Source organism: Strix aluco, chromosome 1, assembly GCF_031877795.1.
Source record: "Strix aluco isolate bStrAlu1 chromosome 1, bStrAlu1.hap1, whole genome shotgun sequence".
NCBI classification, from domain to species: domain Eukaryota; kingdom Metazoa; phylum Chordata; class Aves; order Strigiformes; family Strigidae; genus Strix; species Strix aluco.
In genome coordinates this window covers 25385526-25409432 of record NC_133931.1, presented here as the reverse complement: position 1 = coordinate 25409432, position 23907 = coordinate 25385526, and the positions used below count along the sequence as shown (strand labels likewise).

General features: G+C 53.4%; 1 protein-coding gene across 1 annotated transcript; it reads right to left on the bottom strand.

Moving 5' to 3' along the window:
* Positions 1 to 484: 484 nt before the first annotated feature.
* On the bottom strand, positions 485 to 13552 carry GDF6 (growth differentiation factor 6). Its single transcript, XM_074815451.1, has 2 exons — positions 13153 to 13552; positions 485 to 3216 (listed from the first exon to the last, which is right to left on the bottom strand). Exons 1-2 carry the CDS (start codon positions 13487 to 13489, stop codon positions 2339 to 2341), a joined length of 1215 nt encoding a protein of 404 aa, XP_074671552.1. The 5' UTR covers positions 13490 to 13552; the 3' UTR covers positions 485 to 2338.
* Positions 13553 to 23907: the final 10355 nt, after the last annotated feature.

Below are 23907 nucleotides of genomic sequence, written 5' to 3'. Positions count from 1 at the left end.
AAGCTGTTTTTAAAGCTGCGATTTCCGTATCTACTGTTAGTCATGAACTTGAAACACTATTAAGTACTAAAAAGAAATATTCCTCTGGCAGTTGTACCAATTCTAAGGCTGGACTCTTCTACAGGTCTCTCAGCTGCTGCTATTCAAACACTCGGGCCCGATTCTGCAATCCTTTGTTTAAGCACCAGTCCGAGGGGGTGAAAGTCGGCCAGAGAAAAATGTGTGTGATCAGATCCTGTGATATGGTAAAAAAATTCCACTTTCCATGAAAAGAACCTTGTTTTCAAACACATTCCACAAGGTGAGCAGCTCTTTCAGACCTTCTGCATATAAGATGAGGCTTTTTTTTTTTTTTTTGAGAGTGGGACTCACAGCCCCCACGCTGCCTGCACCACCTTCTCCTCACACATTGCTGCAAGAGAGGAGGGGAATCCTCTTACTGAAACAGCTACTCATTGAATAGTTCTTCATTATCTAAGAGATAGCCAGGAAATATTTAATAAATATATTACCCATTGCATCAAAATAAATATAATTTATAAAACATTCATTGTCTTTCGCTCATCATCATCATACAGTGTATATAAATGTGCCCAGTACAGATGAGATTTACAAAGGTTTGCCTGAATTTTTCCCCTTAATGCATTCTCCCACTTACAGTAATCATTGCGTAAAAACATAATGCAGCTTAATGCCACCAGCATATACCAAAGACGAAACCAAAGATCTTGTGAGAGTACAAAAAGTCTTCAGGTAGAAGGAATGGCTTTAGGTACGTCTTAAAGTGGCACTTGCTCCAACTCAGCTCTTCAGCATTTTAGAACTGGAGCCAATGTTTACTTGTGAACTCAGAATTATTTAACCAAATAATAGAACATATAAAAGCAAGCTGACTTTTTGGAAAAAAAAAAGTTTAATAATACAGTAATAGTTGTAGTATCGTCCAGTAAAGGTGTATTGTAAAAATGTTCTGAATATTAATTTACCTCAGATAACTTTCGAGTCGTAAATACTTGCATTATAGTGAGGTAGACAGTAAAAAAAAAAGTTCTTTTCTCCATTATTAGCACAGAATTTAAATCTTGTAATAATATCTTCAGGAAACGATAATGTTAAGCAAGGATGAAATATTTGATTAATGCTTAATTCTGTACAACTCAAATATAAACTTTTAAAAATATTAGAAATTATAACATTTCGAGTGCATATAATGTTTTGTACATTAAAAAAAAGAAATGCATGTTGTTCATCTCCATTTTGCACTTTCAGTCTGTTTAAATAAACAAATATTTACAACTTTTATATGAACAACAGTGCATCCAAAGCAAAATGTGCATTTTAAATTATTGCTTCTGGTCGAGTCTTTTTATTAGCATTTTATATTATTATTATTATCTTATCTTTATTTTTTTTCCACCAGTTTGTAGCTCTGCGAAACCAGATGAGCCAACAATTCTAGAAATCAGTGGGGAAAAGCCTGAAACTACGAACATAATAGTTACATTATGAAAGGGCTAGGCATGCTTCGAAGTGCACTTTCCTCGTGTGAAGACACAGCTGAGACCAAAGGTGGGAAAGAAACAGAAATCTTACATAAAACGCCTTTTCCAGCACGACATTTGCGTATAATACTGCTGCAGGTTGCGAGGGCTGCCGAGCTCGAGCTACCCAGAGATCTGGCACCGGCATCCTTGCACTGTTCGTGAAATCCGAAGGAGTTTCCTTTCCAATCCACCCAGGTTGTGCTTTCTGCAACACTTCGCTCTTCACAGTTTTTCATTGCCGTCTTAAAATAAAACCTAACTGGTAATTACAATCTTGAGCATTTTTTTTTCCTTTTCTCTTTCTTTTTTTTCTTTTTGGGGGTGGGGGGCCGTAGGCTATTTCTGGCTCGTAATCTTGCAGGAATGTGAAAGAGAGAGGGCAGAAATGACACAGCCCTCTCCAGCGCAACTTCAGAGAGCGGGATCAGCCTACTCCCTCTCCCTCCCCCGACTCTTTTTGTACTTGGTAAATTGCCTTCACCTTTGGAGGGAGGAGGGTAGATCGCCAGATAAACCCCGCGGGAGGGGAGGGAAGCTGGGAAGGGACCCGGCGGGGGCCCCGCTGCCCGCTCGCCCTTCCCCGGGCGGCAGCCGCGGGCCGGCGCTACCCGGCCCACCCCCACCCACCCCCCCCGGCCGCGGGAAAGAGGCGCCGGGGCCGCCGCCACCCGCCGCGCCGCTCCGCGCCGCTCCCTTGGCCCCAGCCGCGCTCCGGGCGGGCGCGGGCCGCCGCCGCTCGCCGGCGCATCTCCGCCAGACGCAGCCCCGGCTGCCGCCGAGGGCCGGCCCGCCCGCTACCTGCAGCCGCAGGACTCCACCACCATGTCCTCGTACTGCTTGTACACCACGTTGTTGCCCGCGTCGATGTAGAGGATGCTGATGGGAGTCAATTTGGTGGGGACGCAGCAGCTGGGCGGCGTGGAGCCGGGGTCCATGGAGTTCATGAGGGTCTGGATGATGGCGTGGTTCGTGGGCTCCAGGTGGGAGCGCAGCGGGAAGTCGCAGACCCCCTCGCAGTGGTGGGCCTCGTACTCCAGCGGGGCGATAATCCAGTCGTCCCAGCCCAGCTCCTTGAAGTTGACGTGCAGCGGCTTCTTGCTGCAGCGCAGGCGGGACTTCTTGCCGTGCCGCTTGCCGTGCCGGCTGGCGAAGGCGCTGCGCCGCTGGCGCCGGGGCGGCGGGCGGCGGGCGGCGGCGGGCGGCGGCGGGGGGGGCGGCGGCGCGCCCCGCTCGGCGCGCAGCTCCCCGAGGAGGCTCCGCCGCCGGGCGCGGGTGAAGACCACCAGCAGCGCCCGCTCCTGCGGGGGCCGCGCCCGGCGCCCGAAGCCCAGGCCCCGCAGGTCCAGCCAGCGCGGCGGCCCGCGGCCCGCCGAGGCCCGCAGCTCCAGGCACAGCCGCCTGCGGGGCCGCTGCTCCCGCAGGCCCTGCCGCACGTCGAAGACCTCCCAGCCGGCGGCCGGGGCCGCCCGCAGGTCCAGGGCGCGGGAGTCGAGCGGCCGCGGCGAGAGGCAGGGGAAGAGCTGCATGTGCAGCGGGGTGGCGGGCGGCGGGCGGCCGCGGGGGGCCCGGCGGAAGAGCCGCAGCTCGGCCCCCACCAGCTCCTCCGTCTCGGAGAGGGTCGACACATCAAACACGTACTGCTGCCGCCTCAAGGGAGCGGGCGAGAGATCGTCTGCGAGATAAAAAATAATTACAGTCAGTTGCGCCCGGGGGGATCGGCCGAGAGGTCTCCGCGGAGGTGAAGGGCGGGCAGGGCCGCCGCCTGCCCGGCCGGGGCCGCCCCCGGAGCGAGACGGGGGCTGAGCCGGGAGCGGGGGAGGACGGGGAGAAGAAGAAGGAAGAAGGAGAAGGAAAGAGAAGAAGGAAGGAGGAGAAGGAGAAAGAAAAAGAGGGAAGGGAAGGGAAGGGAAGGGAAGGGAAGGGAAGGGAAGGGAAGGGAAGGGAAGGGAAGGGAAGGGAAGGGAAGGGAAGGGAAGGGAAGGCGAAGAGAAGAGGAAGAGGAAGAGGAAGAAGAGAAGAGAAGAGAAGAGAAGAGAAGAGAAGAGAAGAGAAGAGAAGAGAAGAGAAGAGAAGAGAAGAGAGAAGAGAAGAAGCAGAGGAAAAGGAGAGGAAAAAGGAAGAGGAGAGGAGGTACTGAAGGACCCGCACCAGACAGGAGACCACTCTCCTGCACCAGAGGCAGCCCGCGCTCCACATACATCTTCTGCCCGTCAGCCCCGCCAGCACTGTGGGACTGGCAAGGTTTGTGTGCTCATGTACGTTACGCACACATATATAGACATACACATCTCGATTCTCCTTCAAGAGAAAAACCTGGACTTCTTTTTTGACACATTGGTGTACAAAGTGCAGCGCAGAAAGCAAACCAGATTCCCCTGAGCTGCTTTCCAATAAAATGTTTACAACCCAGCAAATACAAAAATTCCCAAAGCCGCTGGGTTTCCCCAGAAGCTAGTAAAGCTTGTGTAGATTTCAATAGTAAAAGTGTCACTGGAGCCTCTGTTCAGCAGCCCCTCACCGCTTTTCCAAGCTCGGCCCGCTCCAGAGGTAGAAACGAGACTAAAGAAATATACAGCCCCCTGTTATTTATTGATATCAAAGGTCACTGCGGTTCCTAATCAGTGTATTTCACAACCTCGGCTCTACCTGACAGGTCTGGGGGAACCTCCTGGGGGGCAGGAGGAGCAAGGGGATGATTTATGCAAACCAAGACCTTCAGCCGCGCCACGGCAATGTAAAAATCACTGCGGATTAAGGTGCAGTTAATCAGTGCGGATTAGCATACTCGAAAGTCGCCCTGCGCTGCTGCGTGTTCCCCCCCGCACGCCAACAGGGAGATGGAGCGCGGAGTGCAGCAGGGACAGCAGGAATTGCTGGGGGAAAGTCCTGCCCCACAGCCAGGACACGGGAGCCCACGGCGGAGCCTGCCTGCCGGCCGAGCGCATCCTTCCCGCCCCGCCGCCCGCCCGGCCGCAGCGCGCACCTCCGAGGCTGCGCACCTCCGCGGCTGAGGAGCTGGGTGCCCGCCGGGCACCCCCCGCCTGCCCTGCTTGCGGGCGCGGCCGGTCACGGCGGGGCGGGCGGCGAGAGGGACTTCGCGGGCCGGAGCTGCCCCCGCCCCGCGCCGGCCGCGCTGCGCTCCGCGGGGGCTGCGCGCCGCGGGGAGCGGGGCGAAAATAGGTCAGACCCTCCAGGCATCGCGGGGAGTTGGGACCCAGGCCCGCCGCATCTCTGCCCCCGCCTCCCGCCGCGGGCGCGGGGGTTTCCCTGCCGCGGCGAGGCCGCTCCTTCCCCGGCGAAGAGCGCGTCCCCCCGGCCGGCCCTCTCGGCGGGGCCCGGGGGAAATCTGCAAAAAAACTACACACACAGCCCAAAAATGTCGTCACAGCCTCAGGTGACCACAACAGCTTCTCCATCGAGCTGCTGACAAGCAAAGTGAAATCCAGCGGGAGCTGCCTACGGGCGCTGGACGGAGCAGGGTTTGGCCCACGGGTCGCTCGTGGGTTTGGGGGCGTTTTACCGCCCTTCATACGCTTGCGACTGGGGGCTGAGGTGCGCCTGGGCTGCGGGAGGTGGATCTGGCAGCTCAGGAGACCTCAGGGGCCATATTGACCCCTTTTCAAGGTGTCCCGAGCTGGACTGGAAGCTTCAGACAGAAGGGGATGTGCATCCCTCCTTCTCCTCGCCTTTGGCTTTCCCTGTGCCCAGCATCTGTCAGATACCTGGGCATCCCACACGCCGCGGACGAGTCTCCTGGCCCTGCCGAGCTGCTCTCACCTTCCTCCAAGGGCTTCAGCGACCGTCGAGGAAACCAGATCAGCACCTTCCCCTGCCGCTATCCCCACCTTTAGGGTGCGGGCAGAGCTGGGGCTGAGCACAGCCCCCCCACGCTTTTAAGCCGTCTCTCTGCTTGAAGGGTGGTGGTGGTGTGTCAGGCTTGGTTTCAAACGGAGATGCTCGCCCTGTTTGGTACTCCCTGTCGCGATGGGGTGGAGGTGGGAGGAGCGCTGCCTCCAGCCGCTGTCCCTCCGGAGCAGACATCCCCCCCACCCGTCCCCGTCCTACCCCTCGACGGTGCCCCCACCCTGGGGGCCCCCGCATCCCTGCCGGGGTGCAGGATCAGGGTAGCGCTGCCCGGCCGCCCGGGCTTTCGGGAAAAGAGGGGGCAGCCCTTTCCCCGGGAAGGTGGAGGGACACAGAGGTGACAGCGCGCTCCCCCCCTCCTCGCGCCCCCAGGGAACCCCACGCAGGCGGGAGGCTGCGGCGCGGGGACTCGTCCCCTTCGGGGGTGACATCCAGGCGTGCGGGCCGGCCGCGAGGGCAGCGGGGAGAGGCTGAATTCCCTGCGGGTCCCCGCTGCTGAAAGCGATTTATAAAGGGTCTGCAGAGCCCTGTCATGCGGCGGGGTGGGGGGACGCCAGTTCCGGCCCTGCGGGTGTCAGAGCCTTGCTCAGGGGGTGCGCCTGCAACTCGCTCCCCTGCAGCATCCTTGGAAGCTCCAGCTTGGCGGGAGTTGAACGCAGTGCACGGCCACCCCGGCTGGCTCGGTGGCTGGGGGGGACACGGCCGAACGGCAGAGAAATGTGCCCCCGGGCAAGCGGGTCTCCGAGCCGGGTTTAGACAGCACCGACTCTGCGCTGGAAAACTCCCAGTGGTTCGTGCAGCCGCCGGCTCCCGCTCCTCTCCCGAAAGGGGCAGGGCTGCCGGTTGTTTCAAATAAGCAGCTTTGAATCCGATCAGATAAACGCTATTTATTCACTCTTGTAACCTAATAATTCCAGATGAATACATAATCCTAAACCAGTACTGGCTCGCTCCCAGCGCAGTCGAGAGGGTGGGAAAAGCAGCGGAGGGCGGGGAGGGAAAGCGGTACCTCCGGAGCCTCCACAAACCGGGGAGAGACGGGTCTGGTTTGGGGACCCTTTGTTCCAGCGAAGCTGCCGCCTTCCCAGCACACAAAGAGCGGCGGCAGCGGCGGCGTGGGGACACCCTGGCTGTCCCTCTCCCTCCGTGTGAGGAGCACACGCGGATCGGGGCTTGTCCTCTTCGGTTTTCCTATAAACCCGAGGAGCGGTTGGGGTAAAATCCGGGGTTTCTAACAGCCAGCTCGAGATCTGCCTTTTTCTCAGACTGGTTGAGGCTGTCATTGCCGTTATTCCCGTTACCGAAATATTTGGAGAGAGCAGCAAAGCCATCTCACATCCAGCCGGGCTGGGGAAAGCCACATTGCAGAAAATGCACCGGAGAGGTGTGTTTGTATTTGTAACGTTACTGTAGATGACTGTTAGTTACGCAGTAAGTATTAGCTTTATTTCGACTGTCCGTTTTTTAATTTTTCGGGCGAAGAGAAAATATTGGGAGCGGGAAGGAGGGGGAGAAGAAGAGAGTAGCTCTATCTGGAATTTAAGCATGTGTCAGCGGAGAGGGACGAGAGCAGCCCTGCTCCTCTCTGCCCTTGCCGCAGCGCCCGGACAGCCGGCGTGCCCTGTGCTCCCGGGCCGGGCCCGGGGGGCTGCGCCGCCCCCCCGCCTCCTCCCCGCTTTCCTCCGCTTTGCGGTGGCGGCGGTTTTACCGTCTCCAAGGTGAAATGAATGGCTGGGTTGGGACGTTTCCTTTGACTCCCTGGTGAAGCCTCTCCTGCTTCCCGGGTTCGCTTTCTCGCCGGCAGCCGGGGCTTTGAGGCGAGCCGGGGGTTAACGAAGGCTACACAAAGTTTCCCTTTTCATGGCAGATCAGGTACTGGGCTCCCAGCCAATTCATCAGGGCTCAGATCTTAACTTTACATCACTGCAAATTATACCCAAACCACATTCAAGAAGAATTTTCCCATTCCCAAATTCTCTTTCAAGCCATATTTAAACTCGCAAACCAAAAGCACATTTGCAGTTTAAAGACCCTTCGCAGGCGCTCGCTTAACAATAATCTGGAAATTAAAACATATATCCCCCGTAATTGCGAGGGGCTGCCCACACGTTGTCTGCAGAGTCGCAAGGCTGACAGGTATTTCTTTTGGAGCATTACCCGAGCCGTGCAAACAAGGGGCTGACTCTCCATGTGTGGTATTTCTCCGGGTTTCAATTCCGCATCTCCCAGCGCCTGCCTCGCCGTGGTTTTTTATTACACCGGGTGATTAGATTTAAACGTTTCGTTCGCTTCGCTATCGAGTAACCGGGAAAGACCACACCTTACTCGGACGAGTTGCCAATCCTCCAAAAACCCCGGAGAGCTGATGGAGGGCTGTTTTCTTTTTTTTCCTTTCCTTTCTTTTTTTTTTTTTTTTTCTCTTCTCCCGGAGCGGGGAGGCACCTGGCTGCGATATACCTTTGATCACCGCTTTACCGTCCCCGCGCGGGTTAGGCTGCCCGCCCTCGCCCCGCTCCCGGCTTGCCCCCACGAGGGACGCTCGGCCCTCGGGCGCAGGGGGAGCGTAGCAACACCCGTGAGGCATCCCGCGGGGCCTCCGGGCCCCTCGTCTGTCGGCATCGCCCCGGGAGATGCGCCGAGGCGCAGAGGGGCTTCCTTGGGGGTTTCTACCTGCTGTAACAGACATTAACCGAGTCCCCTTCCCTTTCCCCGTTTGCGGCGGTTTCGCTACCCGAAATACTTCGATCGAGGAGAAATTATTCCTCCAAAATTATTCGTGTTGAGAAAATCGGACTGAATGTTCCCAGCGCTCGGAGCTAGAAATGGAGCGAGGGGACGCTTTAGAGGATATTTCTGAGCGATATATGTGGAGGCGCCGGGATACAGCAACACAACATACGGATCTGGCCACAACTAGCAAGGACTGAAACGTCCCCTTTCGCCCAGATACCAGACTTCAGGCACGGAAGGACGCCCACCCTCAGTTCCAGCCTACCCCGAAATCGCAAGGAAAGGAGCATTTCTCCGATGGGCTGCTTTTTTTCTATGGGACTAGGAAGCGAGGAGGAAAACTAGGAGGGCGAGGCGCCCCGCTGCCGTGCCCAGCGCCGCGCTGGCCCCGGGTTGCGCCGGGTGTTCGCCCCGCGGGCCCCTCGGCTCCCGGTTGGGGCCAGCTCAGGCCGCAGCACGGCATCGCCCCGCGGGCGGCGGAAACTAAACAGCTCCGGAGCGGAGAGCTCGGTCCTACAGTCCTCAAAAAACAAAAACAAAAACAAAAACCGCGGCCTCTTAGCAAGCCCCGCAGGGGGGCTTCTGGATTTAAAAATTAAAAATAAACAATCAGGATCGGGTCCGAAATGAGCCACCGGAATGGCTTGATAGGCTTTAATAACTCCTTCCCGTTCACAGAGCGGCTCCGCGGCCGCGCACCACCCCGCCGAGCTACCTGTGCGGCGGAGCGGCCGCGGGGGCTGCGTTTCCCAGCTTGTGGGCTCTGCTTTCCCCACACCGCCCTCCCCGCGCCGTTGCGCTGCTGTGCGCAAACCTCCGCGCCTCCGCAAAAGCAAACAAAAAAAAAGCACCCCTTCCGAAACCCCCGATTTTCAACGGGGAGAGACGAGCGGTGTGGCCGCGGCTTCCGAGGGGACGCGTCGCCGCCCGCTCCGCCCGCGCGCCAGCTCCGCGCCTTCCCGCAGCTCGGGGGGGGCGGGGGGGGAGGATACACACACACACAAACACGACACCAAACCCCTCCGTACCCCTCAGGCGCAGGCAGCGCGGAGCCGCAGCCCGCTCCCCACCACCGCCCGCCCCCGCGCTGCCGGCTCCGCGGGCGCGGAGGCCCCGCCGGGCCGGGCCGGGCCGCTCGCTCCTTGCCCGGGCGCACGGCGGGATGAGAAGCGGCTGCTCGCTGCAGCGCTCCGGCCGTCTGGTCTGCATTAGTGTTTTTATAAGGGGCTCAAACAAATCGAATACAAGGTCACCAAATAATTAACAGTTGTGAATTCCCTCCTTCCCCATTAAAATACTTCCCTGCTTATATTTCATTTTCCTCCTGCCAACGACAACACTGCCTGGGCAAAGGCGCTGCGCAGATTACACTATATTGCAGCTTTCGGTCCACCCAGAAACCCGCTGTTTTGCATAAACATGTTGCGCTAGATGAACTTCAAGTGGGATTTACGCTCTTTTCTTCTGCCACATGCACAGCCGGGCCATTTCCAGTTTCTGCACTCGGGATCCCCCTTTCGTCCTGCCCCCTCTCCTCACCCCCCTCCCGACCCCAATGGCGAGAGCAAAATAACGACGGTCGGACCCCTGCCCATCTGAATCAGCTGCCTCTCAACTGGAACACGAAACTGCACAAAGAAAACGGGGAGAGGAAAAGGAGACGATCTCGACCCATTTCGATTTCCCCGTCTCTTAGGCGCGGAGCTCGACATTTCGTACGCGGGAGCCCGGGCGCGGTACCGCGGCTGCGGGCGGCTCTGCGGACACAAAAGGGAAAGGCGAGATGAACCCACTGCAGCCGGCACTTGTGGCATTCCCTTCCCACGGGAGATCCCTTTGAAAATCGCGCTCCCTCGCACCTCGGCTATTTCTTTTTTGTTTTCGGTTTGTTCCGAGCCGTGGCGCGGTTTTTGCTCGCTGTGGATTTGCTTGTTTATGCTCCCTTCTCCAGCTTCCTCCCGCTCTCTTTTTTTTTTTTTTTTTTTTTTTTCCCCTGCCTGGTGGAGTCCTTGCAGCTCCTAATTGTCCTGCCTTACTGTGGAGCTCCAATGCTGGGGGTCCTGAGGCCAGCGAGAGCACCATCTGCGTTTTAATGAGTTACTTCATGTGCCAACAGTAATTTTCCTACATTCAGCTAGGTCCTGTCTGATCTTGCGACCGTAACAAGGGGGAGCGAGTGGGGGGCGGGAGGGGGTGGAGAAGGGGGAATCGCAAACCCTTTCCCCCCTTTCTGCCCTCTTTTTCCACTGATGCGGAGATATATATATACGTATATACCGCAGCAGTGTGGCTTTCCTGCCTCTCGAGCTAGCCTGAAAGCGATCTTATTAGCTTCGAGCGGGAAGGAAAGCAACAAGAGGCGAGGCGGAGAGGTTGTTGGTGTCCGCACCGGAGCGCGCTGCCCCGCGCAGCTGCGGAGGGCGGTGGGACGGGCAGGCGGGCTGCTGCAGGCAGGAGCAGGCAGCCGAGCTGCCCTTCCCGCGGGACGCTCTCACGGACACGCAGGCACAGCAGCCCACGCCGCGCGGGAAGGGTGTTTCTCGGCAGGAGTAAAAGCTGCTTCGCGCTCCTCTCTGGGCTGCTGTCACCCCGAAATCCTGCCATGAAGGATGCCGTGCGGGCAGTCTCCCTCGGAGCTGCCGCTTAGGTAAAGAGCAGCCCACCTAATTGGGTCAATTTGAGCGGCTATATTGTCTGCAAATGAATTGACAGAAACCTCCCCCCCTCCCCGCTTTCCCTGAGCAAAGACTGTTCATCATCAGCACAACTCCAGCTCGCCAATTAACTGGGCTAGGAGCCCACGGGGAGGTGGGCAGTAAAATAGCTACCACTTCAGAGGAACGGAAGCTCTCTTGAAGTTTTTTGGTGATGTGCCATTGGCTGGTCCGCTTCATTATGGGAGACTAGACAATATTTGATATGTTATGACATGAACACTCAATTAGATCACTGAGTTGAAATACTCCAATCAGTGGCTTGATGCTAAGCAACCCTCAGAAGGTCCAGCAGAAGGTCACAGCCTGTGACACATCAAATCAAAATCAATGGGGAAAAGTGAGGCTTTTCCTTAATCAAACCAGAACTTCTGTTAGCAAATCACTTCCCCCGGAGTAGAATCTCCCATGCAGCGAGATGAGCTAAATTTGTTAAATTAACTGTCTTTCTTCTGGTTATCAAGAATAAGATGATCTTGAGCGCGGCTCTATTTCCCCGTGGCTCGCAGAATTAGCACCCCGTTTCCTCTCCGGCGGGGAAAGCGGGCCGCCTCGTTTCTGACGGCTGAACTTTCAAAACCGTATTTCTAGAAAGTGAGTCCTCTGCCCCCCCTCCCTTTTAACAGCGACGAAGAAAACAACCCCCATAAGGTGAAGGCGGAAAAGCAAAACCCCGTCTCCCCTCTCCCCTCGGAAACGGCTGGGCGCTTCCGACCGCGGCGGGCACCCACTGTGGGCTCTTCCACGCACCTTCCCGAGCCCAGAGGGGCGCGACGGACACCGGGGAGGGAGGGGAAGAGCCCCGCCGAGCTCCCTCCGCGGGGGAGGACCGACCCCCGGAGGCAAGAGGCTGCGCCGTGGGTGCCGGGGGTGGGGGGGGAGAGGCTGCCGGCTCGGGAAGGTGGCGGAGGGGGTTGGTTTGGGTTCGGTTTGGGGAGCGAGTGGCTCCTGTAGCTCCAGGGAGCCGTGCGGTTTTCCCGGCGCTGCGTTTTGCCCTGAACCGTCTGGGAAGCGGGAGGTCGGCGTGCTGCCCCCGGCCGCCGGAGCGGCGGGACGCCCCTGCCAGCCACCGGCAGGTACAGGGGCAGGGACCCGCGCGGGGGGGGGGGGGGGGGGGGAGCGCGGGAGGAGGGGAGGGTCTTCAAATCGGGGAGGTGGGGGAGAAGGAAAGAATGCACAGCCTTAATTAAGAACCTGTTAATTAGTCTGTCCTTAATGGCTCACAAACCAGGGTAATGAAAAAAAAAGAAAAAAAGGAAGGGAAATTTTCCTCTGAATCGCCGAGAAACCTCCACCCGCTTCCCCGGGTACGAGCGATAAAACAACGAGAGAAAAGCAAAGCAGGGCCCCGGCCGGGGCTGCGGGTCGCGGAGGGGTCCCGGGAGCTCCGCAGCACCGGTGCTGCCCGGGGAGAGAGGGGGCAAGGCCTGGGGCCCGGCTGGCCCCGGGCTCTGCCGCCCGCCCCGTCGTCTCCTCCGCTCCGTGCTCCCGCCACGGGGCAGCCAAGGGCTCGGGGGAGCGGCCCCCGCTGCCGCCCCCGGCCCGGGGCCGGACGAGGACCAGCCCCGCACACACCGAGCTTAAAGGACGTAGGAGGCGGCCCCGAAGCGGGCGGCGAGTGCGGGCCACCCCCCGCCGAGCCCCGGGGCCGGGAGGTACCTGGGCTTCGGGCTGCCCCCCCGCCAGCGGAGCCGGCGGCGTCCCCGCCCCAGCGCTTTCAAACGGGGCTGGTGCTCTTCCAGGTAACCCCGATAAAGCGACCCTTCGCGGGAGCAGCTTTAGGCAGCAAATGTTTGCCCTCGGTCAGTTTGAACTTTCTATTTGCCTTACAGCCGCAGCGATAAGAGCGATCCTTTTCTCCGGCAGACAGAAAGAAACCAGAAGAGATTGTGGTTTGTGGGTTTGTTTTTTTTTTTTTTCCCCCCGAGGTTGTATTTACACCCAAAGTGCGCCTGCAAAGGTGGGGTGTGTTTCCCACCACCCCGTGGCGATTCGGGGACGACCACGCGTGTTTCTCGCACGCAGCATTTACGCCTGCCGCGGTCCGGGTTTAGCGCCGCGGGGCAGTTAGCTTTAAAATAAAACAACGCTATCCACAATTTACCGAAAGATCCACTTTTCTGCAGTACTGGGGCGGGGGGTAAACACCAGTGACCGATGCAGCTGCTGCCCGCCTCCCAGCGCCGGGCTCCGCGGGACGGCAGCCTCGCACCGCGGAGCGCAGCGGGAAGGGGCGCCCGCAGCCCCGGGGGGGCGGCGAGGGGCGGGGGGCGGGGGGGGGGGGGGGGGGCAGAACTTACCTCGTCCCCTGTCTACAAAACTAGTGATGGTGTTGGCGGATTTGGACGACTGAAAAAAGCTGGCGTTGATGCCCAGTTTCTCCGCGATGGAGTAAGTCCTGAATAGGGACAGCATGTACTCGTGGGGTTCCGCCCGTGGGAGCGCCCGGCCCACGGCGTGTCCCCCTTGCCGCGGGCGGTTCTCCCGTGGGGACCGCGGCACCCTGCGGCCCCGTCCGCCCTTGGAGGAGGCGGCGAGCTCCGAGGCGGCGGGGAGGGAAGCCGGGAGGCAGCAAGGTAAATCCCAGAGGAGGCTGGCGAGCAAGGCGGCGGAGAGCAGGGCCCGGCGTGCATTCATAGCGAGAGGCGGCGGCGGTGGGGAGGAAGAGGAGGGCGGCCCGACGTGCGGCTCCGGCGGCCCACGGAGCGGCGCGGGGACTGCGCGGCGGCGTGGCGCGGAGCGGGGACTGCACCCGGGCGGGCTCGGCCCGGAGCAGCCCGCCCCGCCCCGTGGGTACCGCCCCGCCGCGGACCGCCCCGTGGGGGCACCCAGCCCGCCCCCGCGGGGCGGTCCGCGGCGGGGCGGGACACCCCGCGGTCGGGTGCTTGGGGGTCCCTTTGCTCCCTCCTCGCTGTGGACTCCACGTGGGAAGTGGACGCGAGGGCCGGGGAGATGCTGCGCGTCTGGCTGCCGCCCTTCGGGTGCCGCTTCTCGTCACCCGACCAACGCTTTGGTGCGTCCAGGTGCCTCTTGGGTGCTGCAGTTTCGGGTGAGGACAGACTCGTGCAGTGCTAAGGATCTTGCTCGAGGCTCTCCATATTCCCACGGCCATGTGCCCGAGAGCTGGGCACAAAGCAGGGGTCTCTCAGGACGGAGAATTTGGTAGAAAGCGGGGGTCTCGCCCTGGGATGCACCAGGGCCCAGCTAGTGGGCAGCCTTGAGGCGGGCCCTGCCACCCAACAGAGAGGGAAGGGAAAGCACAGGAGAGAAGAGCCAGAGACTGTTCCCCTTCTCTCAACATCTGCACAGCCACCAACTGGGGACCAGTCTTCAGAGGAGCATGGTGACAGGCTGGGGCTTGGGAAAATGCAGTGCAGGGCAGCGCTGGGCAGGCAGAACTGCAAGATAATCAAGGCAGCCCCGGCGGGAAAGCCTCAAAGGACACAGATCCTTGAGCTGGTCATGCAGAAGACAGCCGTGGAGCAGAAGCAGGAGGATTCACCCACCCCTTTTTGTTTGGCTTTTTAGAGGTGCACCCACCAGTGTAAGGCATGTCAGCTCTCCAAATGGCTTAATCCAACCACCTATCTAGGGTTCACCACCACGGACAAAGCATGGTAACAAGCTTGCGTTACCCTACCTGTCCCGTTCCCTCCTTGCCTCTTCCTGACCTCCTTCTCATCCTCCTGCTTGAACATGGCACTGCTGCTGCTGGCAGCCACAAGTCACCCTCCTCCACTTCCCCACGTTGGTTTCCTTTGCCCTGTGCTGAGCTTCCCTCCTCTTCTCTCCTGATCTCCCATTCTCTACTTCTTCCTGTCTCTCCTATCTGCCCCAGCTCTGCCACCGGTGGATTTTCCTCTCATTCCAGAAAGAGAAGCTGCAGCCTGAGGGTTGTACGTGTTTAGCAGTGGAAGCTCAGTCCATAGCAAATAAAGGGAATCTGGCTTTCACCCCACGTTGAATCTGACATCTCTGACCACACACCTCCATTAGGTGCCTTCATGGGCCAGGCAGTCGTACACTGGACTTTCTTGTAATTTTCTTCCTCCTTCTCCTTTACCACCAAGACAGGGCTGGGCTTTTGGCACCGCTCCCAGTGCAACACACACATCAGTGGGATGAGGCAGACCCAGGCGGGGCATATGGATCAGGCATTAGCCCGGTAGGTCCCAGTTTGCCTGTAGGGATCTCAGTCCCAGCAGGCTCCCTCAGCTCTTGGGGAGAGACGCTAGGGGAGATAAGGAGCATGAGGGGGACATTAAAAGCAAGTGAAGGACTCAGGTTCCAAGACACCCCGGCTGCATCTCTGCTAGGCAGGGGCTCACACGCTGCCCTGCAGTCCTCCATGCAGGGCTTAGCGAGATCCCTGGTGTGGTTTTGGCCCATGCCGGTTAGCACTTTTCCAGCCAGCACCCAGGCCTGTTACAAGTTATGGCTTGTGCCAGGGGCTGTCCCTAGACGGCCATTTGAATGTGACCGTGTGGATGTGGGACACATCATATAGCTTGGATTAGAGAACGGGGCCTGTCATTGCCTTGGCTTCTTTTTAGTAGGATAGATGTACTGCGAGGTGCTGGCAAATGAACTGTGAAGAATCAGGGCTACAAAAGAGTATCAGTGACAGTGCAGAAATGAGGCAAGTGTTCTGCAAAACCAATTCCCACATCTCTCCATTCCATTTTTTCACCCCCTTTTATTTATTATGCTTTTACTCCTTCTGCCTATCCCCTGGCTTTACAGCCGCCCTCCTGACCATTCCCTTCCCTTTTCATCAGCTGCTTTCTGCTCTGGGACATTCCCCCCTCCTCCTGTCCCTTCGGCTTCACTTTTCTGATGCCTCACTTCTGTTACTTCTACTCCCCTTTGCCACTCCCATCCTTTCTGCTCTATACTTAGCATTTCAGCTATTTTTTCTTGCCATGACCCAGTTCCTTCCGGAGCCTTATCATCACTTTTTTGTTTCCTTCTGCCCCTTTTTGTGCCCTCTTCACTTATTCCACGCTCCTGCCTGCTATCTCCAATCAGCTGCCCAGCTCCAGTTTCTTCTCTGCCAACTTTTGCCCAACCCTAGTCCCTCAGGCTCTTTCTTTTCTCTCCTGCTGCATTTCATTGTCCTATTTTCCTTTTCTGATATTGTTTCCACTTCCCACATCCCCTCCTTGCGGTCCCCAGTGCTGCTGCTGTACGGCTGCCCTTTCCCACTCCCACCCTGCTGGTTTCCAGGGTCTCCTCACTGCTCCCGGAGTGTCTGTTCCCTTCCTGCCTTTGTCTCTCGCTCTGTCTCTCCTCTTCCCTCTTTGTTCTCGGCTTTTTCCTCCTCCTCTCCCAAGGGAAGGTGGTTTCATACTAATGCAAAGCTGCAAGGGTCGAGTGGTCTCAAGAGCAACTTCCATCAGCCTGATTTCATTTCTACCTGCTGCTTTTGCACATTTTAACGCATTCTCTAAAATTGACTTGGGTGGCTGCTTTCCACCCTCGCTTCTTTATCGGGGGCCTGACTCGAAGCCTTCTGCAGACAATGGGGGTCTTTCCCCTGGCTCCAGCAACCTTTCAGGCAGGACAGAGGCTGGGAGAGTCACACGCACTGTTGTTATCACCCCAAGACAGCGATGCTCACCAGAGGATAGTGTAGCCAGGTAGTAGTGACAGCCATACAGTAGGCAGTGCTGCTCCCCTGCCTGTTTCTCGCAGTGTTAGGCCTGGTTGCTCAGGGTGTCCCCTTGCCATTTCAGAAGACAATGCCATTGTTCGATACAGCTAATTGCCAGGATAGTCATTTAAGGGAATGACAGAGCATAGGGAACAGAGAAGATGTAGCAATCGTGGCGCCTTATGCAGCTATGCAGTCAGATCACTGCGAGGGACTTGAATATATCAAACCATTTCAAGAAGTTTTGGTTTTGATTGGCATTGAGAAAACCACGTGGAACTGGACCTGGGAACTGCAGGCAGGAGCAGGCACCTCACGGGGCAGTGCAAGAATGAATCAGCGCCTGTGAAACACTTGGGATCCTGGCTTCGGAGCTCAGCAAAGGGCATAATAATGGCAGCAACAATAAAATTAAAAAAACCCGTTAAAATAATAGCAGCCACCAGAAAAGAAGAATAGCATTTTTAAAAATTATTTCCTTTCCGGTTTTCTCAACAATAAAAGTTGGCCGGATTTCAGTTTATAATTGCATTATAAATATTTCGGAACAATTTTTTTATTTCAAATATGTTTCTCCAAACTAAAGCAATTTGGAGACTGCAAAACTGCAGTTTTAAAACCAGTTTCATTAATTTCCTTGCAGTAGCACACACAGTTTTCACATCTTTCAGATTTTTTCCTTTCTGTGAGTTTCCTACTCTGGGGAAAAGAAAAATAAGCAGAGGCAAATTTTAAAAGCCAGAAGACAGCCAAAATCAAATGTAATTTTTTTCTCCTGGAAGTTTAATAGAAATTTCTCTTGTTATAACCATAAAGTGCACAGCGATGTTGAGGACTAGCGTCAGAGGTTAAAATTCATCCCTGTGCAAGTGGCCAAGTCAAGGCCTAAGCATCACTCGTTTCACCTCTGGTTTGTGGAAGACTAACTGTGGTGCATAAGTGGCACTGGTACAGAGCTGATCGGTTTGGAGACAGTCCCTCTTAATATCTTTTATTTTTTTGCAGCTAGCTTGTGGTTTATTTTAACATGAATGATCAGTGGTAGGGTTTTTATTTTTGAGAAGCAAAATTATTCTCTATTAGGATGACTAGAAAATGTACCCACTCAAAGTATGGGCTTCTTCCCCCTTTACCACAAAAAGCTCTGAGAAGGCCGTGGCCACACCACATAATCAGCAGGTAGGGATTCCTGCTGGCAGAGTAGTTAGTGCAATGTTTTCTGAAATGCCTGTGTAGTTCTTCTGTGCTGATTTTCAGCAAAACACCAGCCTTCACAAGTCTTGGCTTTGAAAATGGGATTTGTCTTTCAAAGGCCCCAGATCTGAGGCGTCAAACTCCTATCTGTTTTAGCTTCAACATTTTTAGCATCTCTGCTTCCGTGCTGCAGTGCTCCTGAAAAGGTTTGTTTTCAGTGCTCCATACTAACAGGAATATTTGTTTTCAGAAGGTAGATTTTGACCCAGAGTTTTCTTCCTCTTCCCCATATGGACCTTCCCTCATGGGTAATGTGCCAGCAACTCTCCCTGCCTCACTCCCATCCAGGCTGCCCTGCTCTCGGCTGAGAGCATCCCTGGGGACAGAGCACCAATCTCCCTTCTCTGCTGTCTGCATCCTGGACCATCACATTAGCCAAATATTCTTTTTTTTTTTTTTTTTTTAACTTAGTACAGCAAACCATCAGTTTTTTCTCGGCATATTTCTTTCAGCCTGCCCACTCTCCAAACTGTTAACATAAACCTCAAAAATCTAAGCGGACCAAGAATTTAAACTGTCAAAACTACGGCATGTGAACTAACAGGAGGTGAAGGAGCACACCCAAATAAATAGGGTTGCTTTAGGAGAGTCTGAACTAGCTCCCACATTGTGGTCCTCCAAGGAAAGTTCTGTTTCACTTTCCAAGTATCCTGCAATGGATCTGTGCCTCTCCCAGTGCCTCACGGCCCGCAAGGCTCTTCCAGGCGAGTCTCCCATGCTCCGGCTCGGCAGAGGCTTGTGTAGCTCCACCGTGCAAGGACAGCTTTCCCATTTCTCTTCCTTTTGCTCCTGCTTTTGGTGGTTAGTCTTTTCACAAGAAAAGTCGGGAGAAGTAGCAGGGCTAACCCTACACACCACTGTTGCTTTTTACAGTGTTTTATTTTGCCACGAACCAGTGGCAATGTTGCTTCTCTGCAAGCTCTCTGCATTTTTGTCACTGTCTTAGATTAGAAACATATTGTCTCTCACTCACAGTTAAAAACTTAATATATGGGCACGAAGAGTGAAGCCACTCCTGCATTCTTGGTGCGTCAAAACACATCCTGACGTCGGGGGCACAAACTGTGGCATATAGAGCAGGAGAAAGGGAAGAGGTTTGCAAGACCGGTTCTGCTTTCATTTGCTCTGGAGTAGAAAATTAAAATGATGTAGGAAATTGTCTTTCCTGTTTAGGATAGATTTGGTTTTGAAAAATTACTGCTAACTTTGTAAACATTAAAATAGAAGCAATAAAGATGTGAAATTTCACACAGGGGATCTACAATGTTTGTATAATTATAAGCATATGGTTACTTTACATGAGGTCTCTGTTATACTTTTATTTACTAGTGCTTGGGGAAAACAGAGGTTCTCAAATTCAGTGTTTATTTACATGTGTAGGGAATGTCACAGTTCCCATTAACCTGTCATAGTCTGTATTTCTGTCTCGGAGCGCCAGCTATATAAATCGAACCCCCAGTTATACTATAATTTCTAATTTGTTCAGCTACACTGCTAACTCAGACAATTTCTGTCGTTTCTAAATAATGTATATCCTGCTGCCGGTGGCAGGATGGGAACCACTCACCGCCTCGGCGCCTTCGTATTTCAGCTCTTGGGGGGCTAAAAGTGAAAGGCTGTTCCTTCGATGCAGTTTTCTCTCTTCTGAGGACTTTGGTGGCACTTTAATTTATTGTTTTCTTTTTAGTCTGACTTTCCACTAGGCTGCAAGCCCAGCCCCAGAGGATATTCGGCATTTCTTCTTCGGTGCAGAGTATCCACAATTCCTAATTTTGTAGGACACAAAAGGACCTCAGTCCCAGCAGGATCCAGACCTCCATTTGTGGGCTGAATTATACTTTTTGTTGTCTTTAATACTTAGTGGCCATATGTCTAGGGCTTCAGTGCAGTGAGTGCAGGAGCTCACATATGCATAGTAACTTCTGATCTCAGAAAAACTGTGGAATAATTTGCAGACATTTCTTGCACTTTTACATTCTACATAAGGATACTTACAGTTTTGATAAGCTAGATTTCACTGGAGATTTTGGAGGTTTTTTGCGGTGAGTACCTCAGCTCAGGCTTACAGCTTTGGCTTCACTCAGGCTGGTGCTATGAAACGATGGTATTGTCACAAATGATCACAACTACATGTTCTGCCTGAAGAGGGACAGGGACATACAGCAAATCCTCTTTAAAAAAAGATGAAGGATTCTGAACAAAGAGCTGCATCATCACAGTTTGGCCTAACAGCATGAAGGAATTTATTTGCATCTTTTTATTTTACAATTTCTTTCTCACTCCTCTCATTTCCCTCGCTTCTCTGTCATCGCTTGAGCACTGTATAGGCACTCTGAGCACAGCAGCTGGATTTTGTTGCAGGCCCTGACTTTAAGGCATTTCAGTTACTGTCCTGTTACCAGTGTTGGGATGCAGGCAAGCAGCTTACCTGAAGACTCCAAAGATCTTCCAATCTCATCCGTACTCACATTACCTCAGGAGTTTCACTCCATCTTTCCTTGCTGCCATCTCTGCCTCATTCCTTGTTTCAACTGCAAACTCTTCAGGACAGGTGCTGCTTCCCACCATACCACTGCTATTTAATTTTTTTCTTGGTAGGGAAAATTAAATTTTTCCTTATGTTTATTCAGTTCAAAGCAGTCCGCCAGTGCCAGCTCTGATGAGCCCACTGGGTATTGTTTACTGTCTTCCTGGGCAAGGAGCTGCAGCTGTTTCCCCTAAAGAAATCCCTTTAGGAACAACGTAGCAGTCTCACTGCATACAGACCCAAAACAGGGAGTGCCAACTGAGAAGCCTCTGGCAAAGGAAACCAGCTCCTGGGAAGTAAAAAATTCATGTTGACCCTTGTTGATGCTTTGGTGTTGGAAGGAGCTGTGCTGCAGCAGTGACCAGGCTGGGGACATTCCCTGATGGATGGAGGTTATGCCTGAAGATGGCGGCAGGGGAAGGGGATGCACAGGCTGAAACATGTGATAGTGACAGCTGTCATGTTAATTCCACTCTTCCCCCCCATTCTGTTTTTTGTTGGGTTTATTGAGGAGAGGAGAGAAATGCATAGAGGGGAAGAGGAGGGGATCAAGGAAGGAGAGGAAAGGGCAGGCTTGCAACCGTTTTATATCAAAAGGTTAGCTGTCAGCTGGATCCCTACTAAATAGATGGGCACCCTCAGTGTGAATTCAACTCCATCTCAGAAGACATCCCCACATGCTGGAAGTGTTTCTTTTCCATTTTTGCAGTTTAAAATCTCTGTGATTTTAAAAAGTCACTTTTCCTATCTCTAGTACAGCGTGAGACAGGCAGAGCCAGGCGAAGCCACCAACTTTTCTTGGGGAAACAGAGTATTTCTCCAAGAGGGCAGTGCAAGGGCACACAGCCCCACACCAAGCCAGCTGCCACAGAGAAGCTTCCCTGCCACGCAGACTAGTGATGCCCCAACCTGAGCCAGCCATGGAGTCCACATCCTTTTCTGGTCCCAAATTAATTCAGTTATTTTGCTGAGTAAAAGATGATTAAACAAGCATGAATATTTTATCGTTAGAGGCTTCCTATTAAACTACGACTATAAGAACTGGCACAGGGCAAATAAAGCTTCCTCGAGATAAGCATGTTAGCAGCTATGTTTCCTTAAACATTGTCCACAAAACGCATTGGCTGACCAAAATGTTTATCAGTGCTACCCGTCAGGAACTTGTTTATTTTCAGTTCCTCTGACTGCCTTATATTTAGTGTAGTAATGTGGTTACCTTTTACATAAAACTGCATCATTAAATAGATTCCTCAAACGATTTTCAACACCACAAAGGCAAAAGACTAATGCAAAAGAATGCCGAGGCTGAAAAAGAAGCATTCACCAGCCAGAACACAGCAAAAACCTCTCGCCCATAGCATATTTTGATTCCTTTGCAGTTTAAACATAATTCTGGATTCACTTATTTGAAATGCTTGTTCTGGGATTAATTAAATCAGCTGGTCTGATCTTTGAGCTACTGATGTGTACACTTACTCTTTCTTAATGTAGGGTGGGTTTTCTTCTATATACAGGAGCAGTGGTAGCAAGCCAGAGCAACGCCAGCGTGCTGTAGTGAACAAAGAACTCTAAAGCAGAAGTAGATGTCAGAGTGCTGCTCCTCCGCACCAATGCCAACGCTGCCCTAGCACAGGGAATCACGCTCCCTCCCCTCCTACCACCACACGTGCATGGCTACTGGCATGGGCAAACGCCAGCAAGGCAGGAGGGAACCAGGAGAGATGACAGACTAAAAATATTAGTGCATTTGAAAGCAGAAAATGTGGGCATTGCTTTTATCCTGGGCATTTTATCTGTGGCAATCAAGCAGTGAAAAAGTCCTTTAGGAAAGCCAAGCTGAAACTGCAAACAGTGTAGATAACAACCCCCACGGTCGCCGCGGATGAAACAGAGAATAAATGTGCAATACTTTGGGAGGTGTTGGTTTGCCTCTGAATTTCCAAAGTCCAGAGAGATTTATTCATTTTGGGCCAGAGCCCAAAGCCATCCCTAGGCAAGGGGAGTCTTGGCTGGGGCAGAGGGTTGACCTCTTTATGGCAGGGCTGGTCTATGGTGATCGGAAAAGAGCTGCTTCCGTTCAACCCGTGTCTGCTTTGCACGGGGAAACACGCAAATGTTGCTCTCACTGACGTTAATGGGAATTATGGTTGCAGTTTAACTTCCTCACATGCCAAGGTATCCCACAGGTATCAGCCCGGGTATGTGTATACAAATTAGATCTTAAAGCTGCACACATTTTTCCTCTTTATAAAAGAAGACCAGGGACTCTATAACTGCTAAGAACAGGCTGTCTGAAAGGTGTTTTATTAACTAAAGTTAGGGAAGAAAATGAAACTGAAAAGAATACGACTGCATATTAAACTACATGAAGTGGTCATGACAACTGGGGATCTTGGTATCATAAAATTTTAACAGCTGGATGCAATCAGTGGGGATTTTCCATTTTTCTTTTTTGTTAAGCTTAAGAAAGAAAGAGAAAGGGAAAAAAAAAAAGAGAAAAGCTTCATTTTACTAGAGCAAGTTCTTCATCCAGCTCAGCTTTCTTTGCTTAATATCAGAAGTTGTCTTTACTTCTCTATAAATCTCAGCACTGCCTATGCTAGGGCAACGCCATCCCTTTCCCAGGGCAGGGATTCCACAGCAGGAGGTGTTCAATATGCCCAATAGCAGCACAACAAGGAATGGAAACCAGAGAAATGCATGTTGTAGGGAGACTTCCCCAGCATGTATACAATTGTCAGAACTTCACAAATAATTAACCGACATCAAATTTTGCCTCAGACTTCATCAAGACTCATCTGTGCCTGAAACCTCACAGTAGTTCTTCAGCAAAAGGACTGAGTTCCAGGGTAAGTCAATAGAAATGCTTCACTATTTGGCTGGGCATCTTCCATTTCATCACATGTAATCACAACCTGGGCTTTCCCTTATGTACATTTGTTTTGCTTTAGCACTGCTTACTTCTTGGTGATGTCAACACTTGCTTTGAGGTAGCTGAAGAAATATTTCACAGACTGAGCTTTATCAGAGCTATAGAAAAGGAGAGCATTGGCCAAAAATAATGTAATGGGCTTCTTACCAAAAAAATTAATGCATATGTTTAGAAAACAAGTCCAGAATTGTATATAACTTACTGGAATCATGTTCCTTGATAGCTCCATTGAGGACTGCCTTATTCATTCAGGGAGTAATGGGATATTATTCAGCACAAGTAAGTTTGATGGCTCTCAGTCTGACTCGTATGGCTTAGCTCAGGCAGCCCTGAGAACAAGCATGTTTCCTCAGTTTGTTGTTATTTCCATGTCTGTTAAAATGTAAAGCAACTCCAAACTCCTGACTTCACCTTCCAATGGTTGCATGTGAATGTTTGTTTACTAAAATAACTTCATTTTTCATTAACGATGCTTCACGAAGTCTACAACAGCATCTACACATCTGAAGAAAATCTGCTCTTCTTGCTGCATTTTCAGCCCGTCCAAACCCCACTTGTCTCCAAAGTCACAGGATTTCCAGAGCAGAGGTTGGGTTCTGGATAAACTCCTAAGCTCCAGTTTTGAGAACTACAGATGGCCCTTGCCTGTCCCGAGGGACTTGGCGCTGCGCACTCGTACCAGGGCTCAG